This window comes from Babylonia areolata, chromosome 26, assembly GCF_041734735.1.
Source record: "Babylonia areolata isolate BAREFJ2019XMU chromosome 26, ASM4173473v1, whole genome shotgun sequence".
Taxonomy (NCBI): Eukaryota; Metazoa; Mollusca; class Gastropoda; order Neogastropoda; family Buccinidae; genus Babylonia; species Babylonia areolata.
The window spans coordinates 31367736-31393001 of NC_134901.1; the positions used below are offsets into that span (position 1 = coordinate 31367736).

Genomic DNA, 25266 nt, shown 5'->3' on the forward strand with positions numbered 1-25266 from the left:
AAGAAATGTAAGTTTTAGATTTTATTTTGTTAGCTTTTCGTGCCAGTGCTTTTGCAGGACATCCATGGGATGTAGCAGAGTGGTCACCTTTACAGTTATGACAAAAATACTTTTCGGTACAATGTTCCCGAGTATGAGACTGTTGACCACATCTGCTGCACCGTATTCACTTGGAGTGACAAAATGTTTTGGCATGATGGAGTTCTTGACATTTCGTGCATCTTCTTACAGGAGCACAATATAGGACAATGTTATGAGGAATATTGTCAATTGTATTTTTTTCTGGAAGACTTTGCAGTCTGAAAGTAATTACAGTTGCTATTTTTCCATTCTTCAATGTTATCTTTCGACAGGCATTCACAATAGGTAGAGCCACAAGAAAGTCAATGTCAAGTTCATGGAAAACGATTCCAACTGTTTTCACCTGAGGCTTTATAGTAGGAAAATAGAATAACAAAAAATGTTTAATCAAAAAAGTAAATCAAATATGAATTAATTTGATAACATTGATATCACTACTCTTACTGCTGCTGATACTGCTTCCAGTACAAGGTATTATCATTATGATATAACTCAACAACAACACTGAGCATCAATGTTCTCTCGTTTTTGTTGTTGTTGTTGTTGTTGTTGTTGTTTTGTTGTTGTTTTTTTTAGTTTACCAGCTCAAAAGTGTGTATTCTTTATTTTTAGAATATTTTTTCAGTCTCACTTTGAAGAGAATTCTGTATGCACTCATTACTAAACTAACCAATGGACAGTTCACTTTACAAAATCACTTGTCATCAACTGACAATCAATGAGAGAAAGGGGTTAAAACAGACAAACACGGAGACAGACATACAGACAGACTAGACAAAAAGAGTGAGAGTGAGCAACAGACAGAGCGGACAGACACTGAGACTGGACAGACAGAAAAATAGATAGATAGGCAGAGACAGAGAGGGAGGCAGACTGACAGATACTAAGACAGAGATTTGAGAGAGAGTGAGAGCTCGGGAGGGGGGCAGGGGGCAGAGACAAACAGACACAGACAGATAGACAGACTAGAGAGCGAGGCAGTCAGAGACACACACAGACAGACTAAGACGCAGAGAGGGAGAGAGATACATAAAGACAAGCAGGCAGACAGACTGAGTAGACAAAGAGAGAGTCAGTAGAGAGATAGAGAGAGAGGGGGACAGAAAGATACAAACATAGACAGACAGACAGAGGGAGGGAGGGAGAGACACTGGGTAGAAACAGACAGACACACCTGGCAAACAGACTGACAGACAGACATGTGGTTATGCCGTTGTGTAAGTGACTGAAAATATTGAAATAACAGTTTAAAAACAAAACACATTCCATTGAAATAATAATAATAATAATAATGGTATTTATATAGCGCTGGATCTTGCGCAGAGACAAATCAAAGCGCTTTCGCACCAGTCATTCACACGCATGCATAACTCTCAGTAATACTGTAGAAACTAAAGACAAGGAAGGGCAGGCAAGAGAGGCTATTTTGGGAAGAGGTGGGTTTTAAGGCCAGACTTGAAAGAGCTGAGTGTGGAGACTTGACGAAGCGAAATAAACATCTATGGGAGAAACAACGATGTACTTTAACAAATGTTCACGTCTTCAATAAAACAATGAACATTAGGACTATTGCCAGGTCGGACTATTATACGTTTCAAACCAGCCGCTTTTCGGATCATTGCTACGTCGAAGCATTGCCACGTCGGACTATCGACACGCCGGACTCATTGAGCTCAATTATCTCTTTCAGCTCAGTGGTCGGACTATTGACCCCACCCCTGCCACGGACTATTGACCCCCCCCCCCCCCCCGCCCCCCCTCTGAACCGCCCTTTCGACGCAAACGCATGACCATACTACAACTGACATTTCTCTCCGCAGCATTGAGATAACTGATTGTGTCGGGTTCAACTGGATGTGAGCGGTGCTCAGGAGAGAAATAAAGGAGAGAGAGCGAGACGAAGACCGCTACTCGACAGGAGAAGGCAAATCATGAGCACGCCGACCTTTCTCAAGTGCATGGTGAGTTGTTCTTTTTGTTACCGAAGAGATAGGTGAGATAAGTGATACTAATGATTTTCCTTTGTGTTGAAGCTTGGTGTAGTTGTAAGCAGATATCCTCATTGCCCCCACCCCCACCCTCCCCCCGCACCCACACAGTGCTTACCTTTGTTTTTCCTCTTGTTTCCTTGAACGTGTTATTCCAGCTTTGAGACGTTTCACAGTGAATGCACGGAGGAGGGAAAAGTAATCATAACTGTTCTCTGCTCCATGTATCCAATGTAGAACGTGGAAAGACAGCATCTTCACACACATGATGATATGAAAAGTGCTCACAAAACGTTAACGCTCCCCCACCCCACCCCCCGCCCCTCACAACTCTCTAGTCTCTCTCTCGATCTCTCGGCTCGCTCTCTTGGCGCATGGTGCCAACACGTTCACATCGCTTCAACCTCAGAACGTTCAGCATCAACACGCGCACCCCATCCCCCCACACAAACACACATATGAGGAGCGAGCGAGCGCGAAGAAGGAACTGCCCAGGTGTGCTAGTAGCTTTTGTCAGAGTGCACTGTGGAATGTGTGTTGAAAAAAACCACACACACACATGCACACACACACACTTTGTTCACAAATCTTCCTACTTCACTGATTGCAACGGCACACGTCAATAAAAAAAAAAAGAAAAAAGTGTCACACATGACGCTGGAGTACAAACAAGTGTGTCGATGGCACTTCGTGTCATTGGCGCTATCCGTGTCACTGGCGCTACGTGTCAGTAGTGTATTTATCATTATGTTCATCAGCCCGACGCGTCAATAGCGCGACCACGTACCATTTCCGCTGCATTCTGTGGCGCTACGTGTCAACGGCACTGCTGTTTTTATCGCTTCGTGTCAACAGCACTACGTACCAACAGCGCTACTCGATTAATGACGACTTCAAAATACAATTAAGATAAACTTTTAATTGTCCATAACACATGGAAAAGTGTCTTCAGCAATAATACATCTTCACACATCTAAAACAAATATGTAGGCTGCAACAAGACATTGAAGACATACCAGACCGAACTTGACTCACTCCATTCCTTTTCTTATACCTTTTCCACTGACCACCTAACAAACTTGCTCTCCAGGCTACCTCAGTCCCGTCCCCCCTACTCCCCCGTGCCCCCATCACCCCCTTTCCCCCTCTACATATATATGGACTGTACATTTAAAAAAAAATTCTTTTATAGTTAAGTCCGTGGATAAACACCCCATTCTCCGCGATGAAGGCAGCTGCCGGTACGCTGCTGTACACAGCCGTGGAGCTTCCAGGTCACTGCAGTTGAGTCGGGCCAGTTCCTCAGTCTTCCTGAGCACGTCATGGAAGGGGCAGCACGCAGCAGGATCTGTTTTCTGTCTGTCAGTCCCACAAGGGGTTCGTGCTGAGTGGCCAATGCGGAATTTAGTGTACAAGTCGTGGTTCAGGCGGTTGTGGCCTGTCCTGAGTCAGACCACTGACACCTGTTCCCGTCTAGTCAGCAGGTTGAGTTGTCTATCCTTTCGTGGCGTGGATGCTGTTGCATCCACTTCTTTTGTTGCTTGGCCTTGGTTAACTGGTGGGCCACCTGCTGTTGTGTAGTGTCTTCCTTCGCGAGGGGATCAGCAGTGTCATTGCCCGCCCAGACATTGCAGTGAGAGAGAATTCATTGCAGGACGACAACTCCTGCACAGTGAGGCTAGAGTGGGGGACAGGTCGTTTTGGTCAGTATTTTGTTGGTCATCTAACCCAATATGTTTAAAGCACACATTATGTAAGAACATCACTGAAAAAAACACATTGATAAATACATTAAGCAGTATGCATCACCGTTTTATACTGGCATAGCACTTACAAGTAACGAACAAAAGTAGATGCTTATTTCGTGTACAAAAATCATCTCAAGCTTAAACAAAAGACATAAATGCCGAGTGTATGCATCTCTCTCTCTCTCTCTCTCTCTCTCTCTCTCTCTCTCTCTGTGTCTCATCTGCCTCTCTTCCCCTCGCTGTCTGTTCACCTCTGTCGGCTTCTGATGTTTCTCACTCAATTCCCTACCATACCATCCGCTGCTCTTTGTATACATGTATGTCTGTCTAACTGTAATCGCGTTCATGCATTCCTGTCTTGTCTATCTGCCTGTATGTGTGTCTACTCCACCCCCACCCCCCCTCTCAGTCTCCCATCTCGCTCTCTCGCTCGTCCACTCGCACTCTCTCCCCCATTCTAAGCCCACGATTTCTCGCAATCCCACGATTTCTCTCACTTTGGGAGAAATAGTTGTGGGATTGCGAGAGAAATCGTGGTCGTTCCCCTCCCACGTTTTCTCTCAGAGATATCGTGGGGGGCGCGAAGTCCCCCTTTTTTGATCAAAAAGATTTCCTTTGTCATCGGAGTTGGGTTCTTGTCTTCTCCCAATGCAAATCTAAGAGAAAAATAAGAAAGAGAAAAAGAAACGAGAAAGCGACAATGATGGATGAAGTCTCCTGTCGGACCGATGGATGAATAGGCAGGCATCTGTCGGTGTGTGTCCTCAAATGGGAGAAGAGGCTGATTCTGGATATGCAGCACTTCCCACAGGTGTTGCAAGGGAAAACGTCTCCAGAAGTTGAGCCCTGCTTTCTTCGCTCACGCTTCTCCTTAATTGCCAGCGTTCTCTTGTTTTCAAACTTCTTTATGCCACAACATCCTCCAGCGAGAGCGGTCAAGGGCATCAGTTTCCCAGGAAGCAATGTCTATGTCACAGGCTTTGAGGTTTGTCTTCAAGGTGTCCTTGAAGCGCTTGCAGGGTCTTCCAAGTTCACGGTGGCCTTCCTTCAGCTGGCCATACAAAAGCATCTTCGGGATCCTGCTGTTTGTCATGCGGACAGCGTGTCCTGTCCAGCGTAGCTGGCATTGGATCAGCAGGCTTTCAATGCTGGGCAGGCTGCTCCTCTCTAGGACCTGGAGGTTGGAGACCCTGTCTTGCTATTTTATGCCGAGGATCTTTTGTAGGCATCTCTGGTGAAACTGCTCAAGTTGTTGAATGTGACGGCGATACGTCGTCCATGTTTCACAGCAGTACAACAAGGTGGTCAGCACAACAGCTCTGTAGGTTTTGATTTTGGTGCTGAGCCTGATGCCTTTGTTGTTCCACAGCCTGTTGTTGAGTCTGCCAAAGGCAGAGCTGGCTTTACAATGCGCAGCGTCACTTCTGCATCAAGGGCTCCGTTGCTGCATAGGGTGCTGCCCAGGTAGCAAAACTTGTTGACTGACTTGATCTCTGTGTCATCGATCTTGATTACAGGTGGGGGGAGGCAATGGCGTTCTGTGAGCTAGCTGGTTGGTACATGGACTCGGTCTTGCTGAGGCTGATGGTGAGTCCAAAGTGCCTGCAGGAGGTTGAGAACCTGTCCATAATGAACTTCATGTCCTCATGGGTGTGTGCAGCAAGCACGCAGTCATCAGCGAAGAGGAACTCTCTCAACAGTGCCTCAAACACCCTGGACCTGGCATGGAGTCACCGCAAGTTGAAAAGTTTGCCATCTGTGCGAAACTGAATGTAGATGCCCCAGTCACTGTCTTGGAAGGCGTCAATCAGCATGGCAGAGAAGAGAATGGAGAACAGTTTGGGTGCCAGGACGCAGCCCTGCTTCACTCCATTTACCACAGGGAACGGATCCGACATGTCAGTATTTTCCTGTACTCTCGCTTGCATGCCATCGTGGAATGATGCAATCAGCTGGGCCCGTATGCACGTCAAACCCGATTAGCTTATTCGCGTTTAGGGCTTAAACGCGGTTAGCTATTCGGAGCTTAAACGCGATTAGCCCCTCTCCGGTTTTGGTATGTACGTCGCCCTATTCGCGATTGAATAGCTCTCCGCGTTTACGGGGCAGGACACGGCGCGCTATTTATAGATTCTTTGGAAAACCGCGGTGCAGCAGGCATTGCTTTCGGTTTAGACATACACTCCCTCGTGGAACTACCGCGGGTACGTGCTTCGTCGGTTTTCGTCAGTCCCAGTTTTTATTGTTTGTATTACTTGCCATGGAGAATTCAAAGCGCACTAGGAAGCCAAATTTCAGTGCTGATGAAATTCTAGTATTTCTGGAAGAGATGCAGGTGGAACGTGCGCTGTTATTCAGCAGTTTGAATCCGAGTGTAACCAACCCTCAGAAGACAGATACATGGAAAAAGATAGCCAAGAAGGTGAAGGCGTGCGGAGTGGCCGTTCCACCTCGTTTGTCAGCTCCCAAATATGTTGCCGCCTAAACCTGAACTTTCGGAACAGGTCATGGTCATCGTACAGGTCAAACGGGTTCTTTCTGTCACGAAAGATGCGGTTTCTTCGCAATTGCCGTCGCTGTCTCACTTGGAAAAAACGTCAATGCCGCCATATTTATCCGCGTTTAGGCTCGCTATCTGACCCCCGAGGCACCGATAACTTTATCCGCGTTTAGCCCAGTCGGATAGCTTATGCGTTCTGACGTACATACCAAAATCTGCGGCCTATCCACCCGAATAGGCGCTATTCGGATCGACGTGCATACGGGCCCTGGAATAGTCTCTCTGGGCAGCCGAACTTTAGGAGGATCTTCCACAGACCATGGTGGTTCACCGTGTCGAAGGCCTTAGTCAGGTCTACAAAGACCATGTGGAGCTCCTTGTTCTGCTCACGGCACTTCTGTTGCATCTGGCGTACGGCAAACACCATGTCACATGTTCCCCTGCCTGAGCGGAAGCCGCACTGTGCTTCAGGGATGACTGTGTTAGATACGTGGTCAACCAGTCTGTTCAGTATGATGCGGGCGAAGATCTTGCCGGCGATGCAGAGGAGAGAGATTCCACGGTGGTTATCGCAGGATGTTTTGTCTCCCTTCCGTTTGTAAATGTGGACAATTGAAGCATCCTTGAAATCCTGGGGGACCTCCCCTTTCTCCCAGATAGACTGGAACAGGGCGGTCAGCTTGTCTGTCAGCACCTCGCCTCCATACTTGTAGATGTCAGCCTGGATTCCATCCGCTCCTGGTGCTTTTCCTGACGTTGTCAGCTTCAGGGCCTTCTGGGTCTCGGCCTTCGTGGGAGGGGCAGCTAGCGATTCATTGACTGGTAGCTGTCATTTCATTCATTTTGCCCATCGCTCCTGGTGGAGCATAGGCCATCGACGACCCCTCGCCATCACACTCTGTTCTGGGCTGTTCTGGCCATTCCAGTCCAGTTGGTCCCTTGCTGCTTCAGCTCTGCCTCGGTATCTCGCCTCCAGCTGTTTCGAGGCCGGCCTCTCTTCCTCTTTCCCTGCGGGTTCCAGGTCAGGGCTTGGCGTGTGATGCTGGACGCTGGCTTCCTGAGGGTGTGTCCGATCCAGCCCCACTTCCTCCGCAATATCTGCTTGGCCACTGGTTCCTGTCCCGCTCGCTCCCACAGATCTTCGTTTCGGATCTTCTCCTGCCATCGGATCTTGTAGATGCGCCTCAGACAGGTGTTGAAGAATGTCTGAATTTTCTGCTGCATCGTCTGTGTTGTCCGCCATGTCTTGCATCTGTAGAGCAGAATTGACTTCACATTGGAGTTGAAGATGCGGAGTTTGGTTTTCATACTGATTGCTCCAGATGCCCAGATGTTCTTGAGCATGATGAAAGCTGTTCTTGCCTTGCCAATTCTGGTTGTGACGTCTCGGTCCGTGCCTCCCTGTCGGTCAACCACGCTTCCCAAGTAGACGAAAGACTCCACCTCCCTGATGGGCTCTCCACCGACTGTGACTGGAGTGTTGGCAGTGGTGTTGATCTTCATCAGCTCGGTCTTCCTCTTGTTGATCTTGAGCCCTGTCCTGGCTGACGTGGTCTCCAGGCGAGTGGTCTTGTCCTGCATCTGGCTGTGGTTGTGTGACAGGAGCGCCAGGCCGTCAGCGAAGTCGAGATCGTCCAGCTGTGTCCAGAGTGTCCACTGTATGCCATTGTTCCTGCCTGTTGTAGTGGTCTTCATGATCCAGTCGATGACCAGGAGGAAGAGGAACAGTGACAGCAGGCACCCTTGACGAACTCCGGTCTTCACCTCGAAACTTTCGGACAGCTGGCCTGCGTGGGCAATCCTGCAGCTCATGTCCTGGTAGGTGCAACGGATGAGGGAGATGATCTCTGGGACTCCGTAGTGCCTCAGCAGCTTCCACAGCGTCTCTCTGTCCACACTGTCGAAGGCCTTCTCATAATCTATGAAGTTGATGTAGAGGGGGGAGTTCCACTCCAGCGACTGCTCCACGATGATGCGCAGGTTGGCAATCTGGTCGGCACAGGATTTGTTCCGCCGGAAGCCTGCCTGCTGGTCTCGGAGCTTGGGGTCAACGGCCTCTTTCATCCTTTCCAGTTGAACTCTGTTGAGAACCTTGCCTGGCGTTGACAGGAGCATGATCCCTCGGTAGTTGCTGCAGTCCCTGAGGTCTTTCTTCGGCAGCTTGATGATGATTCCTTCTTTCCACTGGGCCGGTACCTCCTCCTTCTCCCAGATCTTGCTGAAGAGGCTGTATAGCATATTGACAGCTATTTCCGTGTCTGCTTTGATGGCTTCTGCTGGTATCTCGTCCGGCCCTGCAGCCTTCCCATTTCTCAGAGACATGATGGCCTTCTTGATCTCTACCTTTGAGGGTTTGTCGCAGCTGATGGGCAGTTCTGTCTCTGCAGGTGGAATGTCTGGTGGTGCATCAGGGGCGGGGCGGTTCAGCAGCTCCCTGAAGTGTTCTGCCCATCGTTTCAGCTGTTCCTCGGTTGTTGTCAATGGGTTCCCGTTCTTATCCTTCACTGGCTTGTCGGTCTGCTGGAACTTGCCTGTCAACTTCTTGGTCACCAGGTACAGGTCCTTCAGGTTCCCTTGTCCGGCTGCTGCCTCTGCTTGACTGGCCAGGTCGTCAATGTAGTCCCTCTTGTCCTTCTTGATGCTCCTCTTTACATCTCTGTCCGCTGCTGTGTACTCTTCCTGTGCCTTTGCCTTAGTTGCTCTTGTTCTGCTCGTGTTCAGCGAAGTTTTCTTCTCTTTCCTTGTTTCCAGCTTGTGGATGGTGTTGGCAGAGATCCATTCCTTGTGCTGAGTTTTCTTCTTGCCAAGGACCTCTTCACATGTGTCGTGCCAGAGCTTCTTGCTGTGTTCCCACTGTGTCTCGATGTCCATCTCACCGTCTTCTGTCAGCTCTTGTAGTGGCTGGAACCTGTTGGAAAGGCTGGTCTGGAATGCTGCTTGTGTGTCTTTGTTTCTGAGCAGTCCAACATTGTGCCTTGTCCGTGTGTTGTTGGCGATGGTGAATCTCTTGAGGCGAAGTCTCACTGTCGTCGTAAGAAGGTGGTGGTCTGATGACACATCAGCTCTTCTCATCACTCGTACATCCTGCCATGATCTCCTGAACTTGCGGCTAATGCAGATGTGGTCGATCTGGTTCTCTGTGACGTGGTTCGGGGATCTCCATGTGGCCTTGTGGATGCGCTTGTGTGGGAAGATACTTCCTCCTATCACCAGCTGGTTCAGGGCGCACAGGTCTGCAAAGTGCTCACCATTCTCATTCATCTGTCCCAGTCCGTGTGTCCCCATGGTATCCTCGTAGCCGGTGTTGTCCCATCCAATCTTGGCGTTGAAATCTCCCTTCAGTAGGGTTATGTCTTTGGCTCCTCTTCTGTCTATCACTGTCTGTAGTTGTTGGTAGAAGTCATCTTTCTTCTCTTCTTCCGCATCATTGGTGGGAGCATAACACTGGATGATGTTCAGCCTGATGTCATTCTTCTTGGTGGTAAACTTGGCTGTGATGATGCGGGAGTTGACAGGTTCCCAGCCGATGAGTGCCCCCTGTGCCTCTGGTGCCAGCATCAGGGCCACACCCTCAGTGTTGGGGGCTCCATCCTCTGTGTGTCCAGAATACAGCAGTTGCTCTCCAGATGAAAGTCTCATCTGTCCTGACTGTAGCCACCTTGTCTCACTCAATCCTAGCACTCCGATCTTGTAGTTTTTCATCTCTCTCGCTACTTGGATGGTTCTTCCTGCTTCATACATCGTCCTGATGTTCCATGTGGCTACTCGCGTTGTTGTCCTGGGTGTCAGAAGGGGAGTCAGCCTTGCAGCTTCCTTTCGGCTTTCACTGCACCGCGTCATAAGTCTCCGGGATGGAGACCCTTCCTTGCCCAGGTGAATGTTTTGGTTCTTTGTCGTCGATGCTTCTGTAACTGGTCTTTTTTACAGGCAGGGTAGTTAACCCTACGCAAACCCCTTTATCCTCCGGGCGAGGTGGTCCTGCCTTAGTCGCCTCTTACGACATGCATGGCAGGGCAGTGGGTCTATTCTATCAGTGCCCAATCCACAGGGCTGACTGGTAGCTGTGGGAGGCTGCAATTACCTCGTTGGATACGGACGAGTCCCTGTTGAGGAGGGTGTTGAAGTGCTCTGCCCAGCGGGCAATGATGTCTTTCTTGTCTGTCAGGAGGGTGGTCTAGTCCGAGGCTCGGACAGGGGTTGATCCTGTGACTCTCGGCCCATACACAGCTCGGACTACCATCATGGAAGGTCTTCATGTCGTGAGCATCAGCAGCGGACTGAAGCTCTTCGGACTTTCTCTCCCACCAGGTGTTCTTCATCTCACGCAGCCTCTTCTGTACGAGTTGCTTGGTTTGCAAGAACTGGCTCTCCTTCCTCTGGCAGTCTTTATCGGAAATGTGATCCTGATGCCGTATATGCAGTGTGTTCAGGAGCTTGGAGATTCCAGAGTCGTTCTCGTCAAACCAGTCTTTGTGGCTCCTCTGTACAAAGCCAAGTGTGTCAGCTGCTGCTGTGTACACAGCATCTCTAAAGGTGCTCCACACCTCTTCTACATCAGTCGATGCAGGAATTTCTTGGAGAGCTGCTTGGATATGCTGCTGCAGCACGTCCTTGGTGATAGGGAGGCGGTGGATGTTCAGCTTCCTAGGGGGTTTCTGCCTAGCTGGTTGGATCTTGCATGCAAGTCTGATGTTCATCTTGCTGCGTACCAGGCGATGGTCCGACCAACAGACTGCTCCTCTCATGCAGCGTGTAGTGGAAACATCACCTCTGTCCCTCTGCCGGACAATCACATAGTCCAGCATGTGCCATTGCTTGGAGCGAGGGTACATCCATGTGTTCTTGTACTTTTCCACTTGTTGGCAGAGGGTGTTGGTGATGGTCAGTCCATGCTGCGTGCAGAGTGAGAGCAAAAGCAATCCGTTGGAGTTGCACTTGCCAGTGCCGTGCTGTCCTAGGACTTTTGGCCACGAGGAGAAGTCCACGCCGACGCGGGCATTGAAATCCCCAAGGATGATCAGCCTGTCCTTTCTGTCTACCGCTGAAATGGTGCGGCTGAGCTCCTCGTAGAAAGCTTCTTTGATGTCATCAGGGTTGGTCATCGTCGGGGCATAGCAGCTGATGACTGTGGAGAAGCGATCCTTGGACAGCTTCAGACGAGGGTCATCAGCCTATCGTTTATCACACGTGGAAGGCTGTCAAGCTGTCGTGCAAGTTTGGTTCGTATGGCAAAGCCCATGCCTGAGGTTCTTGGGGTGCTATCTGGCTTCCCAATGCAGTAGAAGGTGTAGCCCCCTCAGCTTCCTCCAGCTGGGTTTCACTGGCAAACCTGGTTTCACTCAGGGCTGCTATGTCCACCTGATAGCGATCAAGCATTCTAGCAATGAGCGCTGTGCGTCTTTCTGGTCTGTCGTCTCTGTCTAGAAGGGTGCGATCATTCCAGGCACCCAGAGTCAGGGCATGACTCCTGGTTCTTTTCTGCTAGTGTTGGATGTCCAAGTAGGTTTCCTACTAGGTACTAGGCTAGGCATGCTTTGTTTAGGGATCCTTTTATCTCCCCTTACCCATGTGGGGAGAGCAGTGCTGTTCCTAAAAAGGGCTGCTCTGACACTGTGGGAAGATACGGGCGCCGCATCTGCCCCAGTCTACGGCGGACGACCATCACCCCACAGCCGCCTGCGTGCAGAGTCGTGACTAGGAACTGCCAGCAGCATCCTCTGCCTGTCCCCGTTACCATTTCTCCATCGCCGCAGGGCTTGGGAAAGCTGGGTGTTGAAGGGCTAGCTCGTCGTTCAGATATGAGCCTGGTTGCCTGACCAGCACAGGTGACTTCTTTTTTTTTTAAAGCGAGGAGGAGTTGTGCAGTCCCTTCCCCACTCTCGCCTACCGACGCTCACAGTCCCACAGGTGCAGATACTGCCACGTGTAGGACGGCCTCGGCAGGTGCAGGTTTTTTCTTCGGAGCTCCGTCTCTTAGGAGGACTTCCAGCCAAGGATGAGAGCTCCCCCTGTCCTTTGGTCATCATCTTCTGCCTTCACAGCCGTTGGGAAAGGTTTCCTCCTCCGCCTGGTCCGTCGTTGGGAGACTTTACATGCGGCAGGTAGTACTGCGTTACATGGTACCAGTTGCAAGGGCTATGCCCCTGACATGACGATCATAATAATGACAATGGCGTCAACGAAGACATCAACAATGGACGGTGAAAGTGATGACACAGTACTGGTTTAAAAAGAATGTATACGTGTTTGAGTGAGTGAGTGTGTGTGTATGTGTGTGTGCGTGCGTGCGTGCGTGCGCGCGCGCGCGCGTGTGTGTGTCCTTTTATGTGATTACTTGTCTTGTTGATTTGTTCTTTTCTTTCATTCTGTTTTTAGGATAATATTTTCATGTTCCGAGTGTATTTGATGAAACTGAGAATCTATTTTCAGTGAAAATTTAATATTACATGCGAAAAGATGCTGACATAAACAGATGAACAATGAGCAAGCACGAAATGAAGAACATTCTGAATAAATGTGACAGAAAATTTGCATCACAACAAGCATCATAACTAGTCCAGTTTTCACGCTCCCTACGTGAGGAAAAAGCATTGTAAAACATTTTTTTCCTATCACATTTATGTATAGAGCTGAATCATTTTGATGTTATTCCGAACATCCCTCGTGAAAGAATTAGTTCAAGTCTTATTATATCATATCATATCATCATATCATATATTTCTGTTTGAGTTATGTACATTGCCTCAGTTTTGTTGTTTGTTGTTGATTCTGACTGATGTTGAATTTGAGGTCAATGCATTGCTGTGATCAATCTTATGTGAAATACAACTTATAAATGGTTGTGTTTCAGTGTCATTACTGTTGATGTCTTCAATAACGCCACTGTCATTATCGTCGCCCCCTTCTTTCTCTTTTCTTTTCCTCTCTCTGGTTTTTCCCTTAGATTTGCATTGGAAAAAGACAAGAACCCAACTCCGATGACAAAGGAAATCTTTTTGATTAAAATGAGGACTTCACACGATTTCTCACACATTGTGAGAAATCGTGGGGGCGCTCCCCACGATAGCTCGCAATTGAGAGAAAACGTGGGAGGGGAACGACCACGATTTATCGATGTCCCACGATTTCTCCCCCGCTTGTCTCTCTGAGCTTGTGCCTCTGCCTGTCTGCTCTGACTGTCTGTCTCTGCCTCTGTGTGTGTGTGTGTGTGTGTGTGTGTGTGTGTGTGTGTGTGACGTCTCTCTCTATCTCTCTCTCTCGATATATATATATATATATATATATATATATATATAATATATGTATGTATAATTATGCATGTGTGTGTGTGTATGCACGCGCACGCGCGCGCGCGCGCGTGTGTGTTTTTTCTTGTTTAAAGCCAGCATGTAAGCCGAAAGTCAGTGTACAGGTGTATACAACCAGTTTGAACATCGGGCTTATGTGTATGAATATCATATGTACTTTACATTTAGGCATGAGCGTGCATGCGTGTGTTTGTGTGTGCGCGTCTGTTTTTGTCTGTTTGTATATGTCTGTATGCGTGTATTTGTGCATGAGTGTGTGTGGGTGGGTAGTGGGGGGGAGCGTGCAAGTGTTTGTCTGTGTGTATGCATACGCTAGTGTAGGTATGTGTGAAAGTTTATTTAAGTGATCAAAAACATTTTTCAGTGCAAATTTAGTGTATTTTCACTAAAAGTTTTCCGTCTTTCGGTTAGCGTGATCATACAATTGAGCAAAACCTCGGAACATGCCTCACGTGGCAAAACTGAACAAAAGATTTATTTGAATATATATATATATATATATATATATATATATATATATATATGTGTGTGTGTGTGTGTGTGTGTGTGTAACAATTTGTTATATATGTATATGCATAGAGGGAGAGAGACACAGAGAGAGAGACAGACAGGCTAGACAGAGAGAAAGACAAGAGAAACCTGGGTCTATATGTGTCAGTGACTTGAAAACATTGAAATAACGGATTAAAAACAGATGACATACCACGGAAATGAATATCTAGGGGAGAAACAAACGTGTGGTATAACAAAAATTTTCACGTTTTCAGTAAAATAATGAACATTCAGATTGTCTCGTCGGACCATTGATACGTCGGACTAAATGTTTCAGAACAGTGGCTTTTCGGACGAACGTTACGTAGGACCATTGCCACGTCGGACTATCGACACTTAGGACAAATGAAGGTTTGATTATACACACGTCGGACTGCAGACTGCAGCGATCACACCCTCGCTATGCGGATGAGCTTGATTAGCCTGCTAGCATCCACCTCTCTCACGCTGTTGAACTGAAAGGCATAAACTGTTTAAAGTTATAACACTGCACTGTACCAGTGTAAAACATCTGCAGGATGGCTGGGTGGGGTTGGAAAAATAGCAGTTTCTTTAAGAAGTGAAGGCGCTGTTGACCCCACTTCAGTAGTGCAGTGGTGATGTCTGCCCAGTTCAGTTTGTTGTCCAGGATGGCGCCAAGTGGTGCTCGACGACTTATTTCACCTCTTCGCCCTTGGAGTGCCCTTGGAGTGAGCGATATTTGTTTTTACATGAAGTCGACACTGAGCGGCCTTGGTTTTGCTGACATTGCGGCACAAATAGTTGTCGTCACACCAGTGAACCATCGTACACATTGGCCCCGCCCTGTAGAAGCTAGCCTCTTCAACCTCTGTCATTTTTGTCGGAGAACTTGGCCTGGAGAACTCCCTCCTCAGAATTAAGACAACTTTTACCGTTGTCAAGTACATGTTCATTTTACTCTCTCTGCCTCTGTCTGTCTGTCTGTCTGTCTGTCTGTCTCTCTCTCTCTCTCTCTCTCTCTCTCTCTGTACCATTCAAGCGTTTCCCTCATTTACTAAAAAATCAGGTAGGTAGTTAGGTTATCAATTTGCAATTGTTACCTGGAACTGACTGGATGCAATCATTTCTGGAATCACAGTGTCTGAAATCATGTCGCCTTTTCGGAAATGACTGTTTTCCTGAAATGAATGACTGAAACAAATGCATAAATAAAAAACACTGAAACAACAGAAAACAAATTCCCCGACCTTCCTTTCAAGCCCAGCGGTATCAGTGATATCACCATGCAGTGAACAAGAGTCTTTCGATGGATGAATAATAAGCACATAACTTCAGTAATCGCTTGAAGAAGAAGAAAAAGTAGTCAAACAACATTTAATTCTACAGAAATGTGAATGTGTATGACTGAATGTGGCGGGTGCTTGTCTGCTGTTATCTTATGACGAATCGACTACTGTAATTCTCTTCTCACAGGCTGTCCGCATAATCTTCTTCAGTGAATTCAAAAACTTCAAAACAATGCTGTCCGTTTGATTCTCAGAGTCCCGCTTACTGATCACATTTCTCCCCACCTCCGTGCTCTACACTGGCTCCCCATTGACGCGAGAATTAAATACAAAGTTGCGTGTCTCTGCTATTCTGTTTTCCACCCCACATGACCTACGTACCTTTCTTAACTCTCCGCTCTTCCTCTGACTGTTGCCTTCTGGAACTTCCTCGTGTCAATACTAGAACCCATGGTGAATGTTCTTTCCTCATTGCTGCTCCTCATATCTGGAACAACCTTCCTTATCATATCCATGCACCTGATTCAATCTCTGCCTTTCGCTCTCCACGAAAAAAATAATCTTTCTAAAACCTATTTATATCTTCCTTCTTTTCCAACACCCTCCTTTTCAGCTCACTTTGGATGCATGATGAATGAGAGAGGGAGAGTGGAGGTGGGAGGGTCGGGGGAGGGAGAGGTTTTGAGAAAGTGGTCATGAATGATTCATGTGATTTGCTGAGTTCTTAGAGAGAAAGGGCTCTGTATAAATGCACATCATTACTATGATATTTGCCAGATTTGGGCCAGTTGTTTTGGCGAGATAGTGCGTGGTTATTAAAAAAAAAAAAAAAAAAAAAAAAGTTTGATCGGTTTCACGTCTTCTAGACCTTTGGCGTAGTAAATTGTGGGAAATCAAATGTATACAACATACAGCGCGGACTTGTTATAATACTTTGATCCTTCGTCAAGGGACGTATCATGTCTGAAGTGTAAAAGCCGATAATAAAAAAAAAAATCATTGTTCAGATTGAATCGGGTCAGGTCTACATACAAGCTTGATAGGATTAGCACTTGCAGACAAGATTCCTTTCGAAACGTCCGACACGGACGAAATCGCATCACACGGACCAGGTACCTGAAGACAGGTTTCTAAGGGGATAGTCTCAGTAATGTCCCTATCTCATTCAAATGAGTTTGATTTTCGTAAATTGTAATGGCTTTCGTGAATTTCTTGATGTGTTTCGATATTTGACTCTCGGCACCACCTGACTATTATATCACACACACACACACACACACACACACACACACACACACACACACACACACACACACACACACACACAGAGTATCAGTATCAGTACTGAGTTCGGGCAAATCCATATGCACTACACCACATCTGCCAAACACATGCCTGACCAGCAGAGTAATCCAACGCGCTTAGTCGGATCTTGAGAAAAAAAAAGAAGAAAAAAAGAAAAGGAAAAAAAAAGAAAAGAAAAGGAGAAGAAAATGATTATAATAATAATGATACTACTACTACTACTACTAACTAATAATAATAATGATAATAATAATAATAATAATAATCAATGAAAATAAAATAAAAGGCAATAATGATGATAAATAAACAAATAAATGTAAAACATACAGACAGACAGACACACACACATGCATAACAGATATGCAGAAACATGCAGTTTCACATACATGAAAGCACAAACAAATACACTTAAACGTACACGAGCCCCGACACACACACACACACACACCATCTCCCAAATTACCCTGCATCCAACCCCCCTCCTTCACACACACACAACAAGCCGAAATAAAGAGTGTTGAGCGGAACACCACTTTACTCAGATGCTGTTAACCGCTGAATTGTCACCACCACTGAATTGTCGCTGGCGACAGTTTGGCGGAACTCAGTTAACCGCTGAATTGTTGCCGGTGACAAATCAACGTTTGACAGACCAGCTCCTCAGAGAACCGCCGAATTGTCGCCGGTGGATTGGCGACATTTCAGCGTTTCCAGCGCTGATTTGTCGTTATTTCCTTCACTGGCAGTTAATGACTTCAGCAGTTTCTTTTGCTGTGGGATGGGGGGTATTCTTTGTCATTTGTGTGCGAAGCTCGGGGGCATGTGTATGTTCCCCCAGATCAAGATTCCCCCAGGCATATGTTATCCAGGTCACCCATTGTCAGTGATGGTCAGCAGTGATCAGTAGTGGTCAGCGGTGGTCAGCAGTCAGTTGTGATCATTGATCAGCGATGATCAGTGGCGGTGAGTGGTCAGTTGTAGTCAGCGGTCAGCAGTGGTCAGCAGTCAGTAGTGGTAAGCGTCAACACTGTTTAATGGTCAGTAGTGCTCAGTAATGGTCAGTAGTGGTCAGCAGTCAGTAGTGGTCATTGATCAGCGATGATCAGTGGCGGTGAGTGGTCAGTTGTAGTCAGCAATAGTCAGCGGTCAGCAGTGGTCAGCAGTCAGTAGTGTTCAATTGCCATAACATTCAAAAGGTGACCAGTTGTCAGCAATGGTCAGCGGCGGTCAGTGGTCAGTGGTCAATGAAACAGTGGTCGGAAGTGGTCAGTAGTGGTCAGTGGGCATAATGTTTAGCGGTGACCAGCGGTCAGCAATGGTCAGCGGCGTCAGTGGTCAGTTCTTTACCCACTATGTCACGCATTCGGTTAAGAATGGCCTGGCAGTAGACTTTACCTGGAATTGACAGTGGAGTTACTCACTTCCAGTTGTTGATGAGACAGACAGACAGACACAGATTACAAACTTGCGCATGCATACTCATCACACTTACATACGTGCGTGTTACGACCAGTCCTCTTGCACAAATCAAAATGACGACACCAACTCACATGCAGCACTCCAGTACAAACACAACATGATGATATTCCTTTTTTAATTTTATATGTATATTTTTTTCCCTCAGCGAACCAGCCTCAAGAAGACCTTGGCAGACGAAGATCTGCAGCTTCTCCGCAAGGAGTTTCACGCCTTCTGGCACGCCGGGCTCCGCGGACAGGACTACCTGGACCAGTCAGCAATAGTATGTTACCTGGACCTAGACCAGGAAGAGATCACCCTCACCCGCATCTTCTACTGTGCGGCAAGCGACGGGGAGGAGCGTGCGGAGGACCTCATGATCGACTGGTTTCAGGAGGACCTGCTGATTCAGAAGGCTAAGCACATCGAGGTCAACATATACATGAATTACTCTCCGCTCAAGCTGACCGTGGACGGGCTGATCACCGTCTTCAACAACCTGAAGGAAATGGGCAAAAAGGTGAGGGTGGTCGTTAAGTTTGTGGAGCTGTACAAGACGGAGTCTGGGGAGGAGGATGCAGAAGAGAACCGGGAAGGGCTAAGGAATCTGGAGAAGTATGCGGTGAAGGTTGACGTGGTGAAAGAGAGGGACTGGGTGTACCTCATGCAGACCCTGACCCAGAACTCGGCCAAGAAGCAGCAGGTGGAGAAGAACACGGCCACCCGCCAGCGTCTGCTGCGCGTGTTGAGAGACCCTCAGGACAAGCACACCAACACCCAGAAGATGGACTTGGTGGAGGGAACACGTGAGGGCTATTCTCCATAAATAGAATATTCCACACCTGAAGACAGTGTGGATAGCTTTAATGTTCAGAGTGTTTTGGCTGAGCGTGAAGTGTTCAAAATTTTCAGTTTCTGTGAAACACGCATATGCGCGCGCGCGCGCGCGCACACACACACACACACACACACACCACCACCACCACCACCACCACCGCCACCGCCGCCGCCGCCGATGCAAATCATTTCACGACACAAGAGATCAGTAATATTCAGTTTGAGAATCATCGTCTTGTGAACTTTGCGGCCTTCAGCCCTTTTACAAAACTCTGTCGATTCCATCCTTTTATATATATATATATATATATATATACAGTGTGTGTGTGTGTGTGTGTGTCTGTGTCTGTGTGTGTGTGTCTGTGTGGTCTGTGTCTGTGTCTGTGTGCATGCTTGCGATTGCGTGCTTGCGTGCGTGTGCCTGTGTCTGAGAGACCGAGGGCCTGACCTTTTCCTGTCACAATTGAAGATAAATGTCAAGAGAAGAAGCCGGCCCCTGACCGAGTTCGAGGTGTTCCCATGCTCTCATCGTCACAGTCCACACATGAAGCAACAGATGCTCAGTGTAATTCAAAGCAACGGTGTTGTGGCATATATCATCGCCCGGCATATATATATATTGTTGGCGACAATATGTAACGACGCTCACAGCACATATTGTCGCACTTCGGCATCCATCTCCACACGCCCCTTAAATTTGTTTTGCATTTGCTCGGTGCGCGAGTACATGTGTGTGTGTGTGTGTGTGTGTGTGTGTGTGTGTGTGTGTGTGTTGGAATGGCGAGAATAGGATGTAAAGAGGTGTAGAAGGAGGATCAAAAGAGAAACCAGAATAATTTTATGCAGCAAAAGGAATTCGTTAATTTTGATCAAATTATTACATCATGTCAAGCGATTTAACATTGTTTGCTTTGAGGTATTTTAAGAACATAAATTGTTGCATGTCTTTTCCTACTAATACATTCTGGAGTCGCGTTCTGGGGTAAGGGTTCAAAGGGATATGTTTCCCCCAGGTAAATACCACCCTCCCCCCCGTCCAGTTTGTTTTCAGCCAGGTGTGAGAACCTCCAGGCTTATGCCACCACCTCCTCCAAGGTCTATGTTTCACCACGTCTTTGAACCCCCAGATTTACTGCTGACAACTGTTTATGACAAACTGTAAGTGCTCGTTACGTTAGTTTGTGTATGGGCAGGTTTTTAACCGCTGTCTAATCACTATTGACCACTGCTGATCACTAACAGTATTCAGATTGCATTGATTTTTGACTGTTAGGATGTCTTCACAGGATTTGACGATTACCTGGCCACTGCTGTTGCTGATCATTACTGGCCACTGCTTGCCAATTGTTCAGGCTGTTTTTGGTCTCGTTTGTTCCAACTGAAGATTATTTTGCTGACCACTTCTGACCATAATCTGAAAAACTGTTTATACTGAACGATTTTGTAACCTTTATGTACAGCATTAGGACTTCTTGGTAGGGTTTTACCGTTAATTGACCATTGCTCACTACTGCAGATCATTGCTGGCCACAACTTGCCACTACCCAAAAGTTCCCGCCAGTCGGCATTTTATCATGTTATGCAGTATCAAGACTTCTTGACCTAGTACGACAATTCACTGATCAGGTTCTGACGACTACCCTGAAGTGTGGAGCATACGACATGTTAACGTCTTTCTAAATTATGAGTATTCTCTAATGGAATAAAGGTTAAAGGTCTTATAGTCTTTCACGGCCATCAGGGCAGTGAATTCATATCCACTGTGACCATGGCTCGGCACAAGAAGGCGGGGCTCAATCCTCTCCATCCGTCGTTTTTAACCTCCAGCCGCAGTCAGGTACCCATTCACACTTTGGTGGAGTGAGGAAAATCGGACTGAAGTGCCTTCTTCAAGGACACAACACCATGCCGAAACGGAGCCTCGGACTCATTACTGGTGAACACTGGATCAGTAGTCCAACGACAAACCGGTTCTGCCACGGCATCGGCGCTGTTGCAGTATCAGTACATTTTCACCTGTTTTGACCACTGACCATTGCATACCACTGACCACAACCTAAGAATGTGTGTGTGATGAAACATAGACGCGGAGAAACGAATCTGGGGGGAATATAGACACACGGAATAGGCTAGTCAGCCTTTGGGATTTAAATGTGGGTGTGGGGGGTGGGGGTGGATACATCCTTGGGGGAACTTAGACCTGGTAGAACATGGACATGTTCATATGTCGTCTATCACGTTCAGTAGGGTGATTACTCAGAAACAACAGGACGGATTTAGTTAAGTTTAGGACTACTGGTACGTGTAGTTTGTAATGACTTTCGTGAATTTCTTTATGTCTTTCCGACATTTGACTTTCGGCACCACCTGACTATTATTGCACTCACACACACACACACACACACACACACACACGCACGCACGCACGCACACACACACACACACACACACACACACACACACACACACACACACACACGTGACACACCTGTAGTGTGTGTGTGTTCAGTAATATTTGTGTAAGTGTTCAGTAGTGTGTGTGGGTGCGCTCGCGCATGCGCGCGCGCGTGTGTTTCGTCGTCGTTGTTGTTCAGGTGTTAGAAATATGGCGAAACATGTTTAATCCCCCCACCCCCTTATTTTATCTGTGTGTGTGTGTGTGTGTGTGTGTGTGTGTGTGTGTGTGTGTGTTCAGTAGTATATGTGCAGTATTTGCGTAGTATTTGTGTTGTAGCAGTAGTCTTCAGTTGAACGTCTTCCACTTTAAGTGATATTAGACGGGAAAAAAAAAAGTGTGCGCATGTGTGTGTGTGGTGGGGAAAGATACAGAGCATTGGAAAAAATAAAACATTAAAAGGGAAGACACAGGCATTATATAGGCATTATATAACAAATGTCCAATTGGACTATGCAGCAAACCTTCTGCAATAGCAGATAACATCTTGAAATTGTCAAAAATACATTCACAAGAATTTTCCGAGAAGTTTCGTAAAAGCGATTTCAGACTCTGACATTCAAAGAGTATGTGTATATGCTAGAAATAGATTCTCCACATACGTATTTAACATCTCTGCTGAACTTTGTTATAAAAGCGTTCAGCTTTATCCTGTTTGACAATGCCTGAATTTGCCTTAATCTGGTTAGATTACTGAATGTATTTGATTGATTGATAGATTCCGGTTGTTGAATATTATTTATACTTTTATTTAAAACTTTGCCATTTTGCTGGTATACTTCCCTGACTTTGCTCCATGATGCTTTTTTCTAGTAAGCGGTACCCCTCTTGTACAGATAAAGGCACATAAAGTTCTGTGGTTCCCTGTTGGTGTTTTGCACCTTTTCTTGCAGCCCAGTCAGCCCGTTCATTATATAGGAGACCAAAGTGAGAAGGAACCCAACAAAAAGTTATATGTGTTCCTCTCAAATTCAAAAGATGTGCAATGTGACTTATTTCTATTATTATTTTGGACTTGTTCTTACAATCTGATGAGTTTAAAGCATATAATACAGATTTTGAATCAACACAAAATAAGACTTGTAGAAGGCAAACTGGAAGATCAAGAATATGATTTAAAGCCATAAGAACAGCGATAAGTTCAGCTGTGAATATTGATAGATCTTTACCAATATGGTATGATCGTTCAGTTTTCAGTTTGGGTATAACGAAAGCTGAACCTGCTTGGCCATTGTCTAGGAGTGAGCCGTCTGTGTAAATATGTAAGTGGTCACGGTATCTATTCTGAAGGTGTAATCGGACTTCTGTGCCATGATATTTGGATTTTCTTTTTTTGCAATGTCAGTATGATTGATATCAAACTGTGCTTTACTCATCTCCCAAATGGGGCATGGACTTGCGGTTTTCTGCGTGTCTACATTATCTGGATTCATTTAAGACTTTTGGAAAAGGTCTAACACAAACGTGCCAATTGGCGTTAGATAAGATATCGTTTTAGCTGTTTTGGGGAAGTTGTTTTCAGATGTAATTCTTACTTCCTCTGATGTAAAATTTTCAGTTGTTGAGCTTCTCAATTGTGTTGTGTTCAGTAGTGTGTGTGTGTGTGTGTGTGTGTGTGTGTGTGTGTGTGCGTGTGTAGGTGGATGTGTGTGTGGAAAAAGAATAATTTGGGTTGCTCTGAAAGGTAATGGGCTTTGAGACTGAGAGAGAAATGGAGAATGAGAGTTAAGTGTTTTGTTTTTATCTAAGAATATCTGAACATGACTGAAAAACACATTGAATTACATTTTCTCACTCCAAAGCATTGTTCAATTTTTGAGCGAAGGAGGTATTTGGAAATCCAGTTATCCTTTCAATTTCAGTCTGAGATACTTGTTCTCCGGTATTCTCATGCACGAATGACGACCGTAACCACGTGTGAGTTGGTGTTCAAAGTTGCATGGAGTATTGTTTGGGCGCTAACAGAAATCACTCTGAACAGCCATGTGTTAGGACAATATGTGATTTACATCTGAAACAATTTGCATGAGCGTCGTCAAAGGAATGATTCGGACTGAAAGCAATGTCAGCCATTTTGTCCCGTGTGCAATGATGTCCCGTGTGCAATGATTGTTCCTCTCCGCAAACTCGCTGCTGCAGCGAGGAAATAGGACAAGTTCCATCCAGGCGTCTTGACGCGAGACGCCATCAAACTGGGCACATGACGTCATCTCGGCGCCAGTAATGTGTTGCCTGAAAAAGCTCGCACACGACACTATTCACGAGAATCATGACGCGACGCCCGAAACATGAAGCTTGACGCCCCGTGTGTGATGGGCTTAAGTGAAATATTTGTTAAAGGCGAAATGTCAGTTACGCAACGAAAACGTAATCATATGTTTACCTAAGGGAGATAAATCAAGGGAATGTTTAAAAACTGGAAACCAGTCTCACTTCTAAATGTCGCTTATTGAATAGGTTCAGCATGAACAGTGATTAGAATTAAACCAGTTTTACCAAAACTTATCAAAGAAGGTCAGACTGGATTTATTTCAGGGAGGTATATTGGGGATACCATTCGCATATATAAGACATGAAGTATTACTTAGAATTAAAAAAGTTACCCGGGTTTATATAACCAACGATTTTGAAAAAGCCTTTGACTCCCTTAATAGGGATTTTGTGGCATTCGTTCTAGAACATTTGGTTTTCGAGAGGAAGTAAAGAATTGGATTTGCACCTTCTATTCAATTTTTTTTTCTTCTTCTTTTTTATTTATTTATTTTTTTAAACAAAGCTTCTGCACTAGTAAAGGTGTATCAAAATAGAGGGTTTCAACAGAGTGACTTGTGAAATTCGAGAAGGCAAATACAGATATCAGAGTCAGAATTTAAAGTAAGTCAGTTTGCTGACGACACGTCTTTATTATGGACAGAACGTCTTACGAAAAGTTGTTTAAGGTACTGGGAGAGTTTGAAATTTCAGGACTTAAGCTGAACTTTGAAAAAAACAGTTGCTGTTTGGTTAGGTACAAAGAAATCTCAACATTTAGAGAACAAAAGTACGAAATGGAATCCTCCTTTGACATTTTCCTTTAACGGAAATTAACATGTCAGATAAATTTGTTGAAGTAAAAATATTATTTAACATTTCGTCGAAGCGGATATAACGCCTCTAGACAGATTAGCAGTGCTCAAATCACTTATTATATCGAAACTGGTTTACTCAAGTTATTGTTCCGAAATCCGCCTGACAGTGATGTAAAACAATTACAAGATACGTGTTTCGTCTTTTTTGTTCTTGGACAAAAAAACAAACAAAACACACACAAAAAAAGAAGAAAAAAAAGACAAGATAAAACAAGTGTATAAGGTTCATGACGTAGAAAATGCGGAATATTTACAAGCTTTTACATAAGTACTGAAACTGTCGTGGGTAAGAAAAATTGCTCACAAATTAAAAGACAAAAATTTGCAGGCCTTACATCCTAATCCTAAAAATCGTTCTACAAGATTTCTGAATAAGTAATCATTTTGGAGATATGTTAGTGGATGCTTACATATAATGTAGAATTGGATAAGGTCAAAATAATTATAATATTTTTCACTTCGAAACCTAGGTATGTAAAGACATTTTTATCAAGCATGTCATAAACGAACGCGGTAATTTTTTAAACCACAAAGAACTTTCAAGAAAGTATGGATAACTAACTTGTATTACTTTTTTAAAAAAAGTCTTACTCATGCAGATTATGCAGAAAAAAGAAACATTCAGTTTGAAATTAGAAATGATAAAAAAGACAAAGAAAG

The 25266-nt window shown here is 45.8% G+C and overlaps 2 protein-coding genes across 2 annotated transcripts in view; one reads left to right on the top strand and one right to left on the bottom strand.

The window, feature by feature from the left end:
* LOC143300610 (dehydrogenase/reductase SDR family member 4-like) overlaps positions 1-2383 on the bottom strand; it is a 124060-nt gene extending 121677 nt beyond the window's left edge. Inside the window, exon 1 of the mRNA XM_076614394.1 lies at positions 2188-2383. The gene's annotated coding sequence lies outside the window, so the exon portion shown is untranslated. The remainder of the gene's footprint in view (positions 1-2187) is intronic.
* LOC143300611 (uncharacterized) lies at positions 1906-23353 on the top strand. Its single transcript, XM_076614395.1, has 2 exons — positions 1906-2042; positions 18353-23353. Exons 1-2 carry the CDS (start codon positions 2013-2015, stop codon positions 19010-19012), a joined length of 690 nt encoding a protein of 229 aa, XP_076470510.1. The 5' UTR covers positions 1906-2012; the 3' UTR covers positions 19013-23353.
* Positions 23354-25266: the final 1913 nt, after the last annotated feature.

Excerpts from the sequence above, each read along its gene's own strand:
- LOC143300611 (XM_076614395.1), top strand. The coding sequence starts at position 2,013 with ATGAGCACGCCGACCTTTCTCAAGTGCATG. Across the intron at positions 2,043-18,352 it reads CGACCTTTCTCAAGTGCATG|CGAACCAGCCTCAAGAAGAC; the intron begins GTGAGTTGTTCT and ends TTTTTCCCTCAG.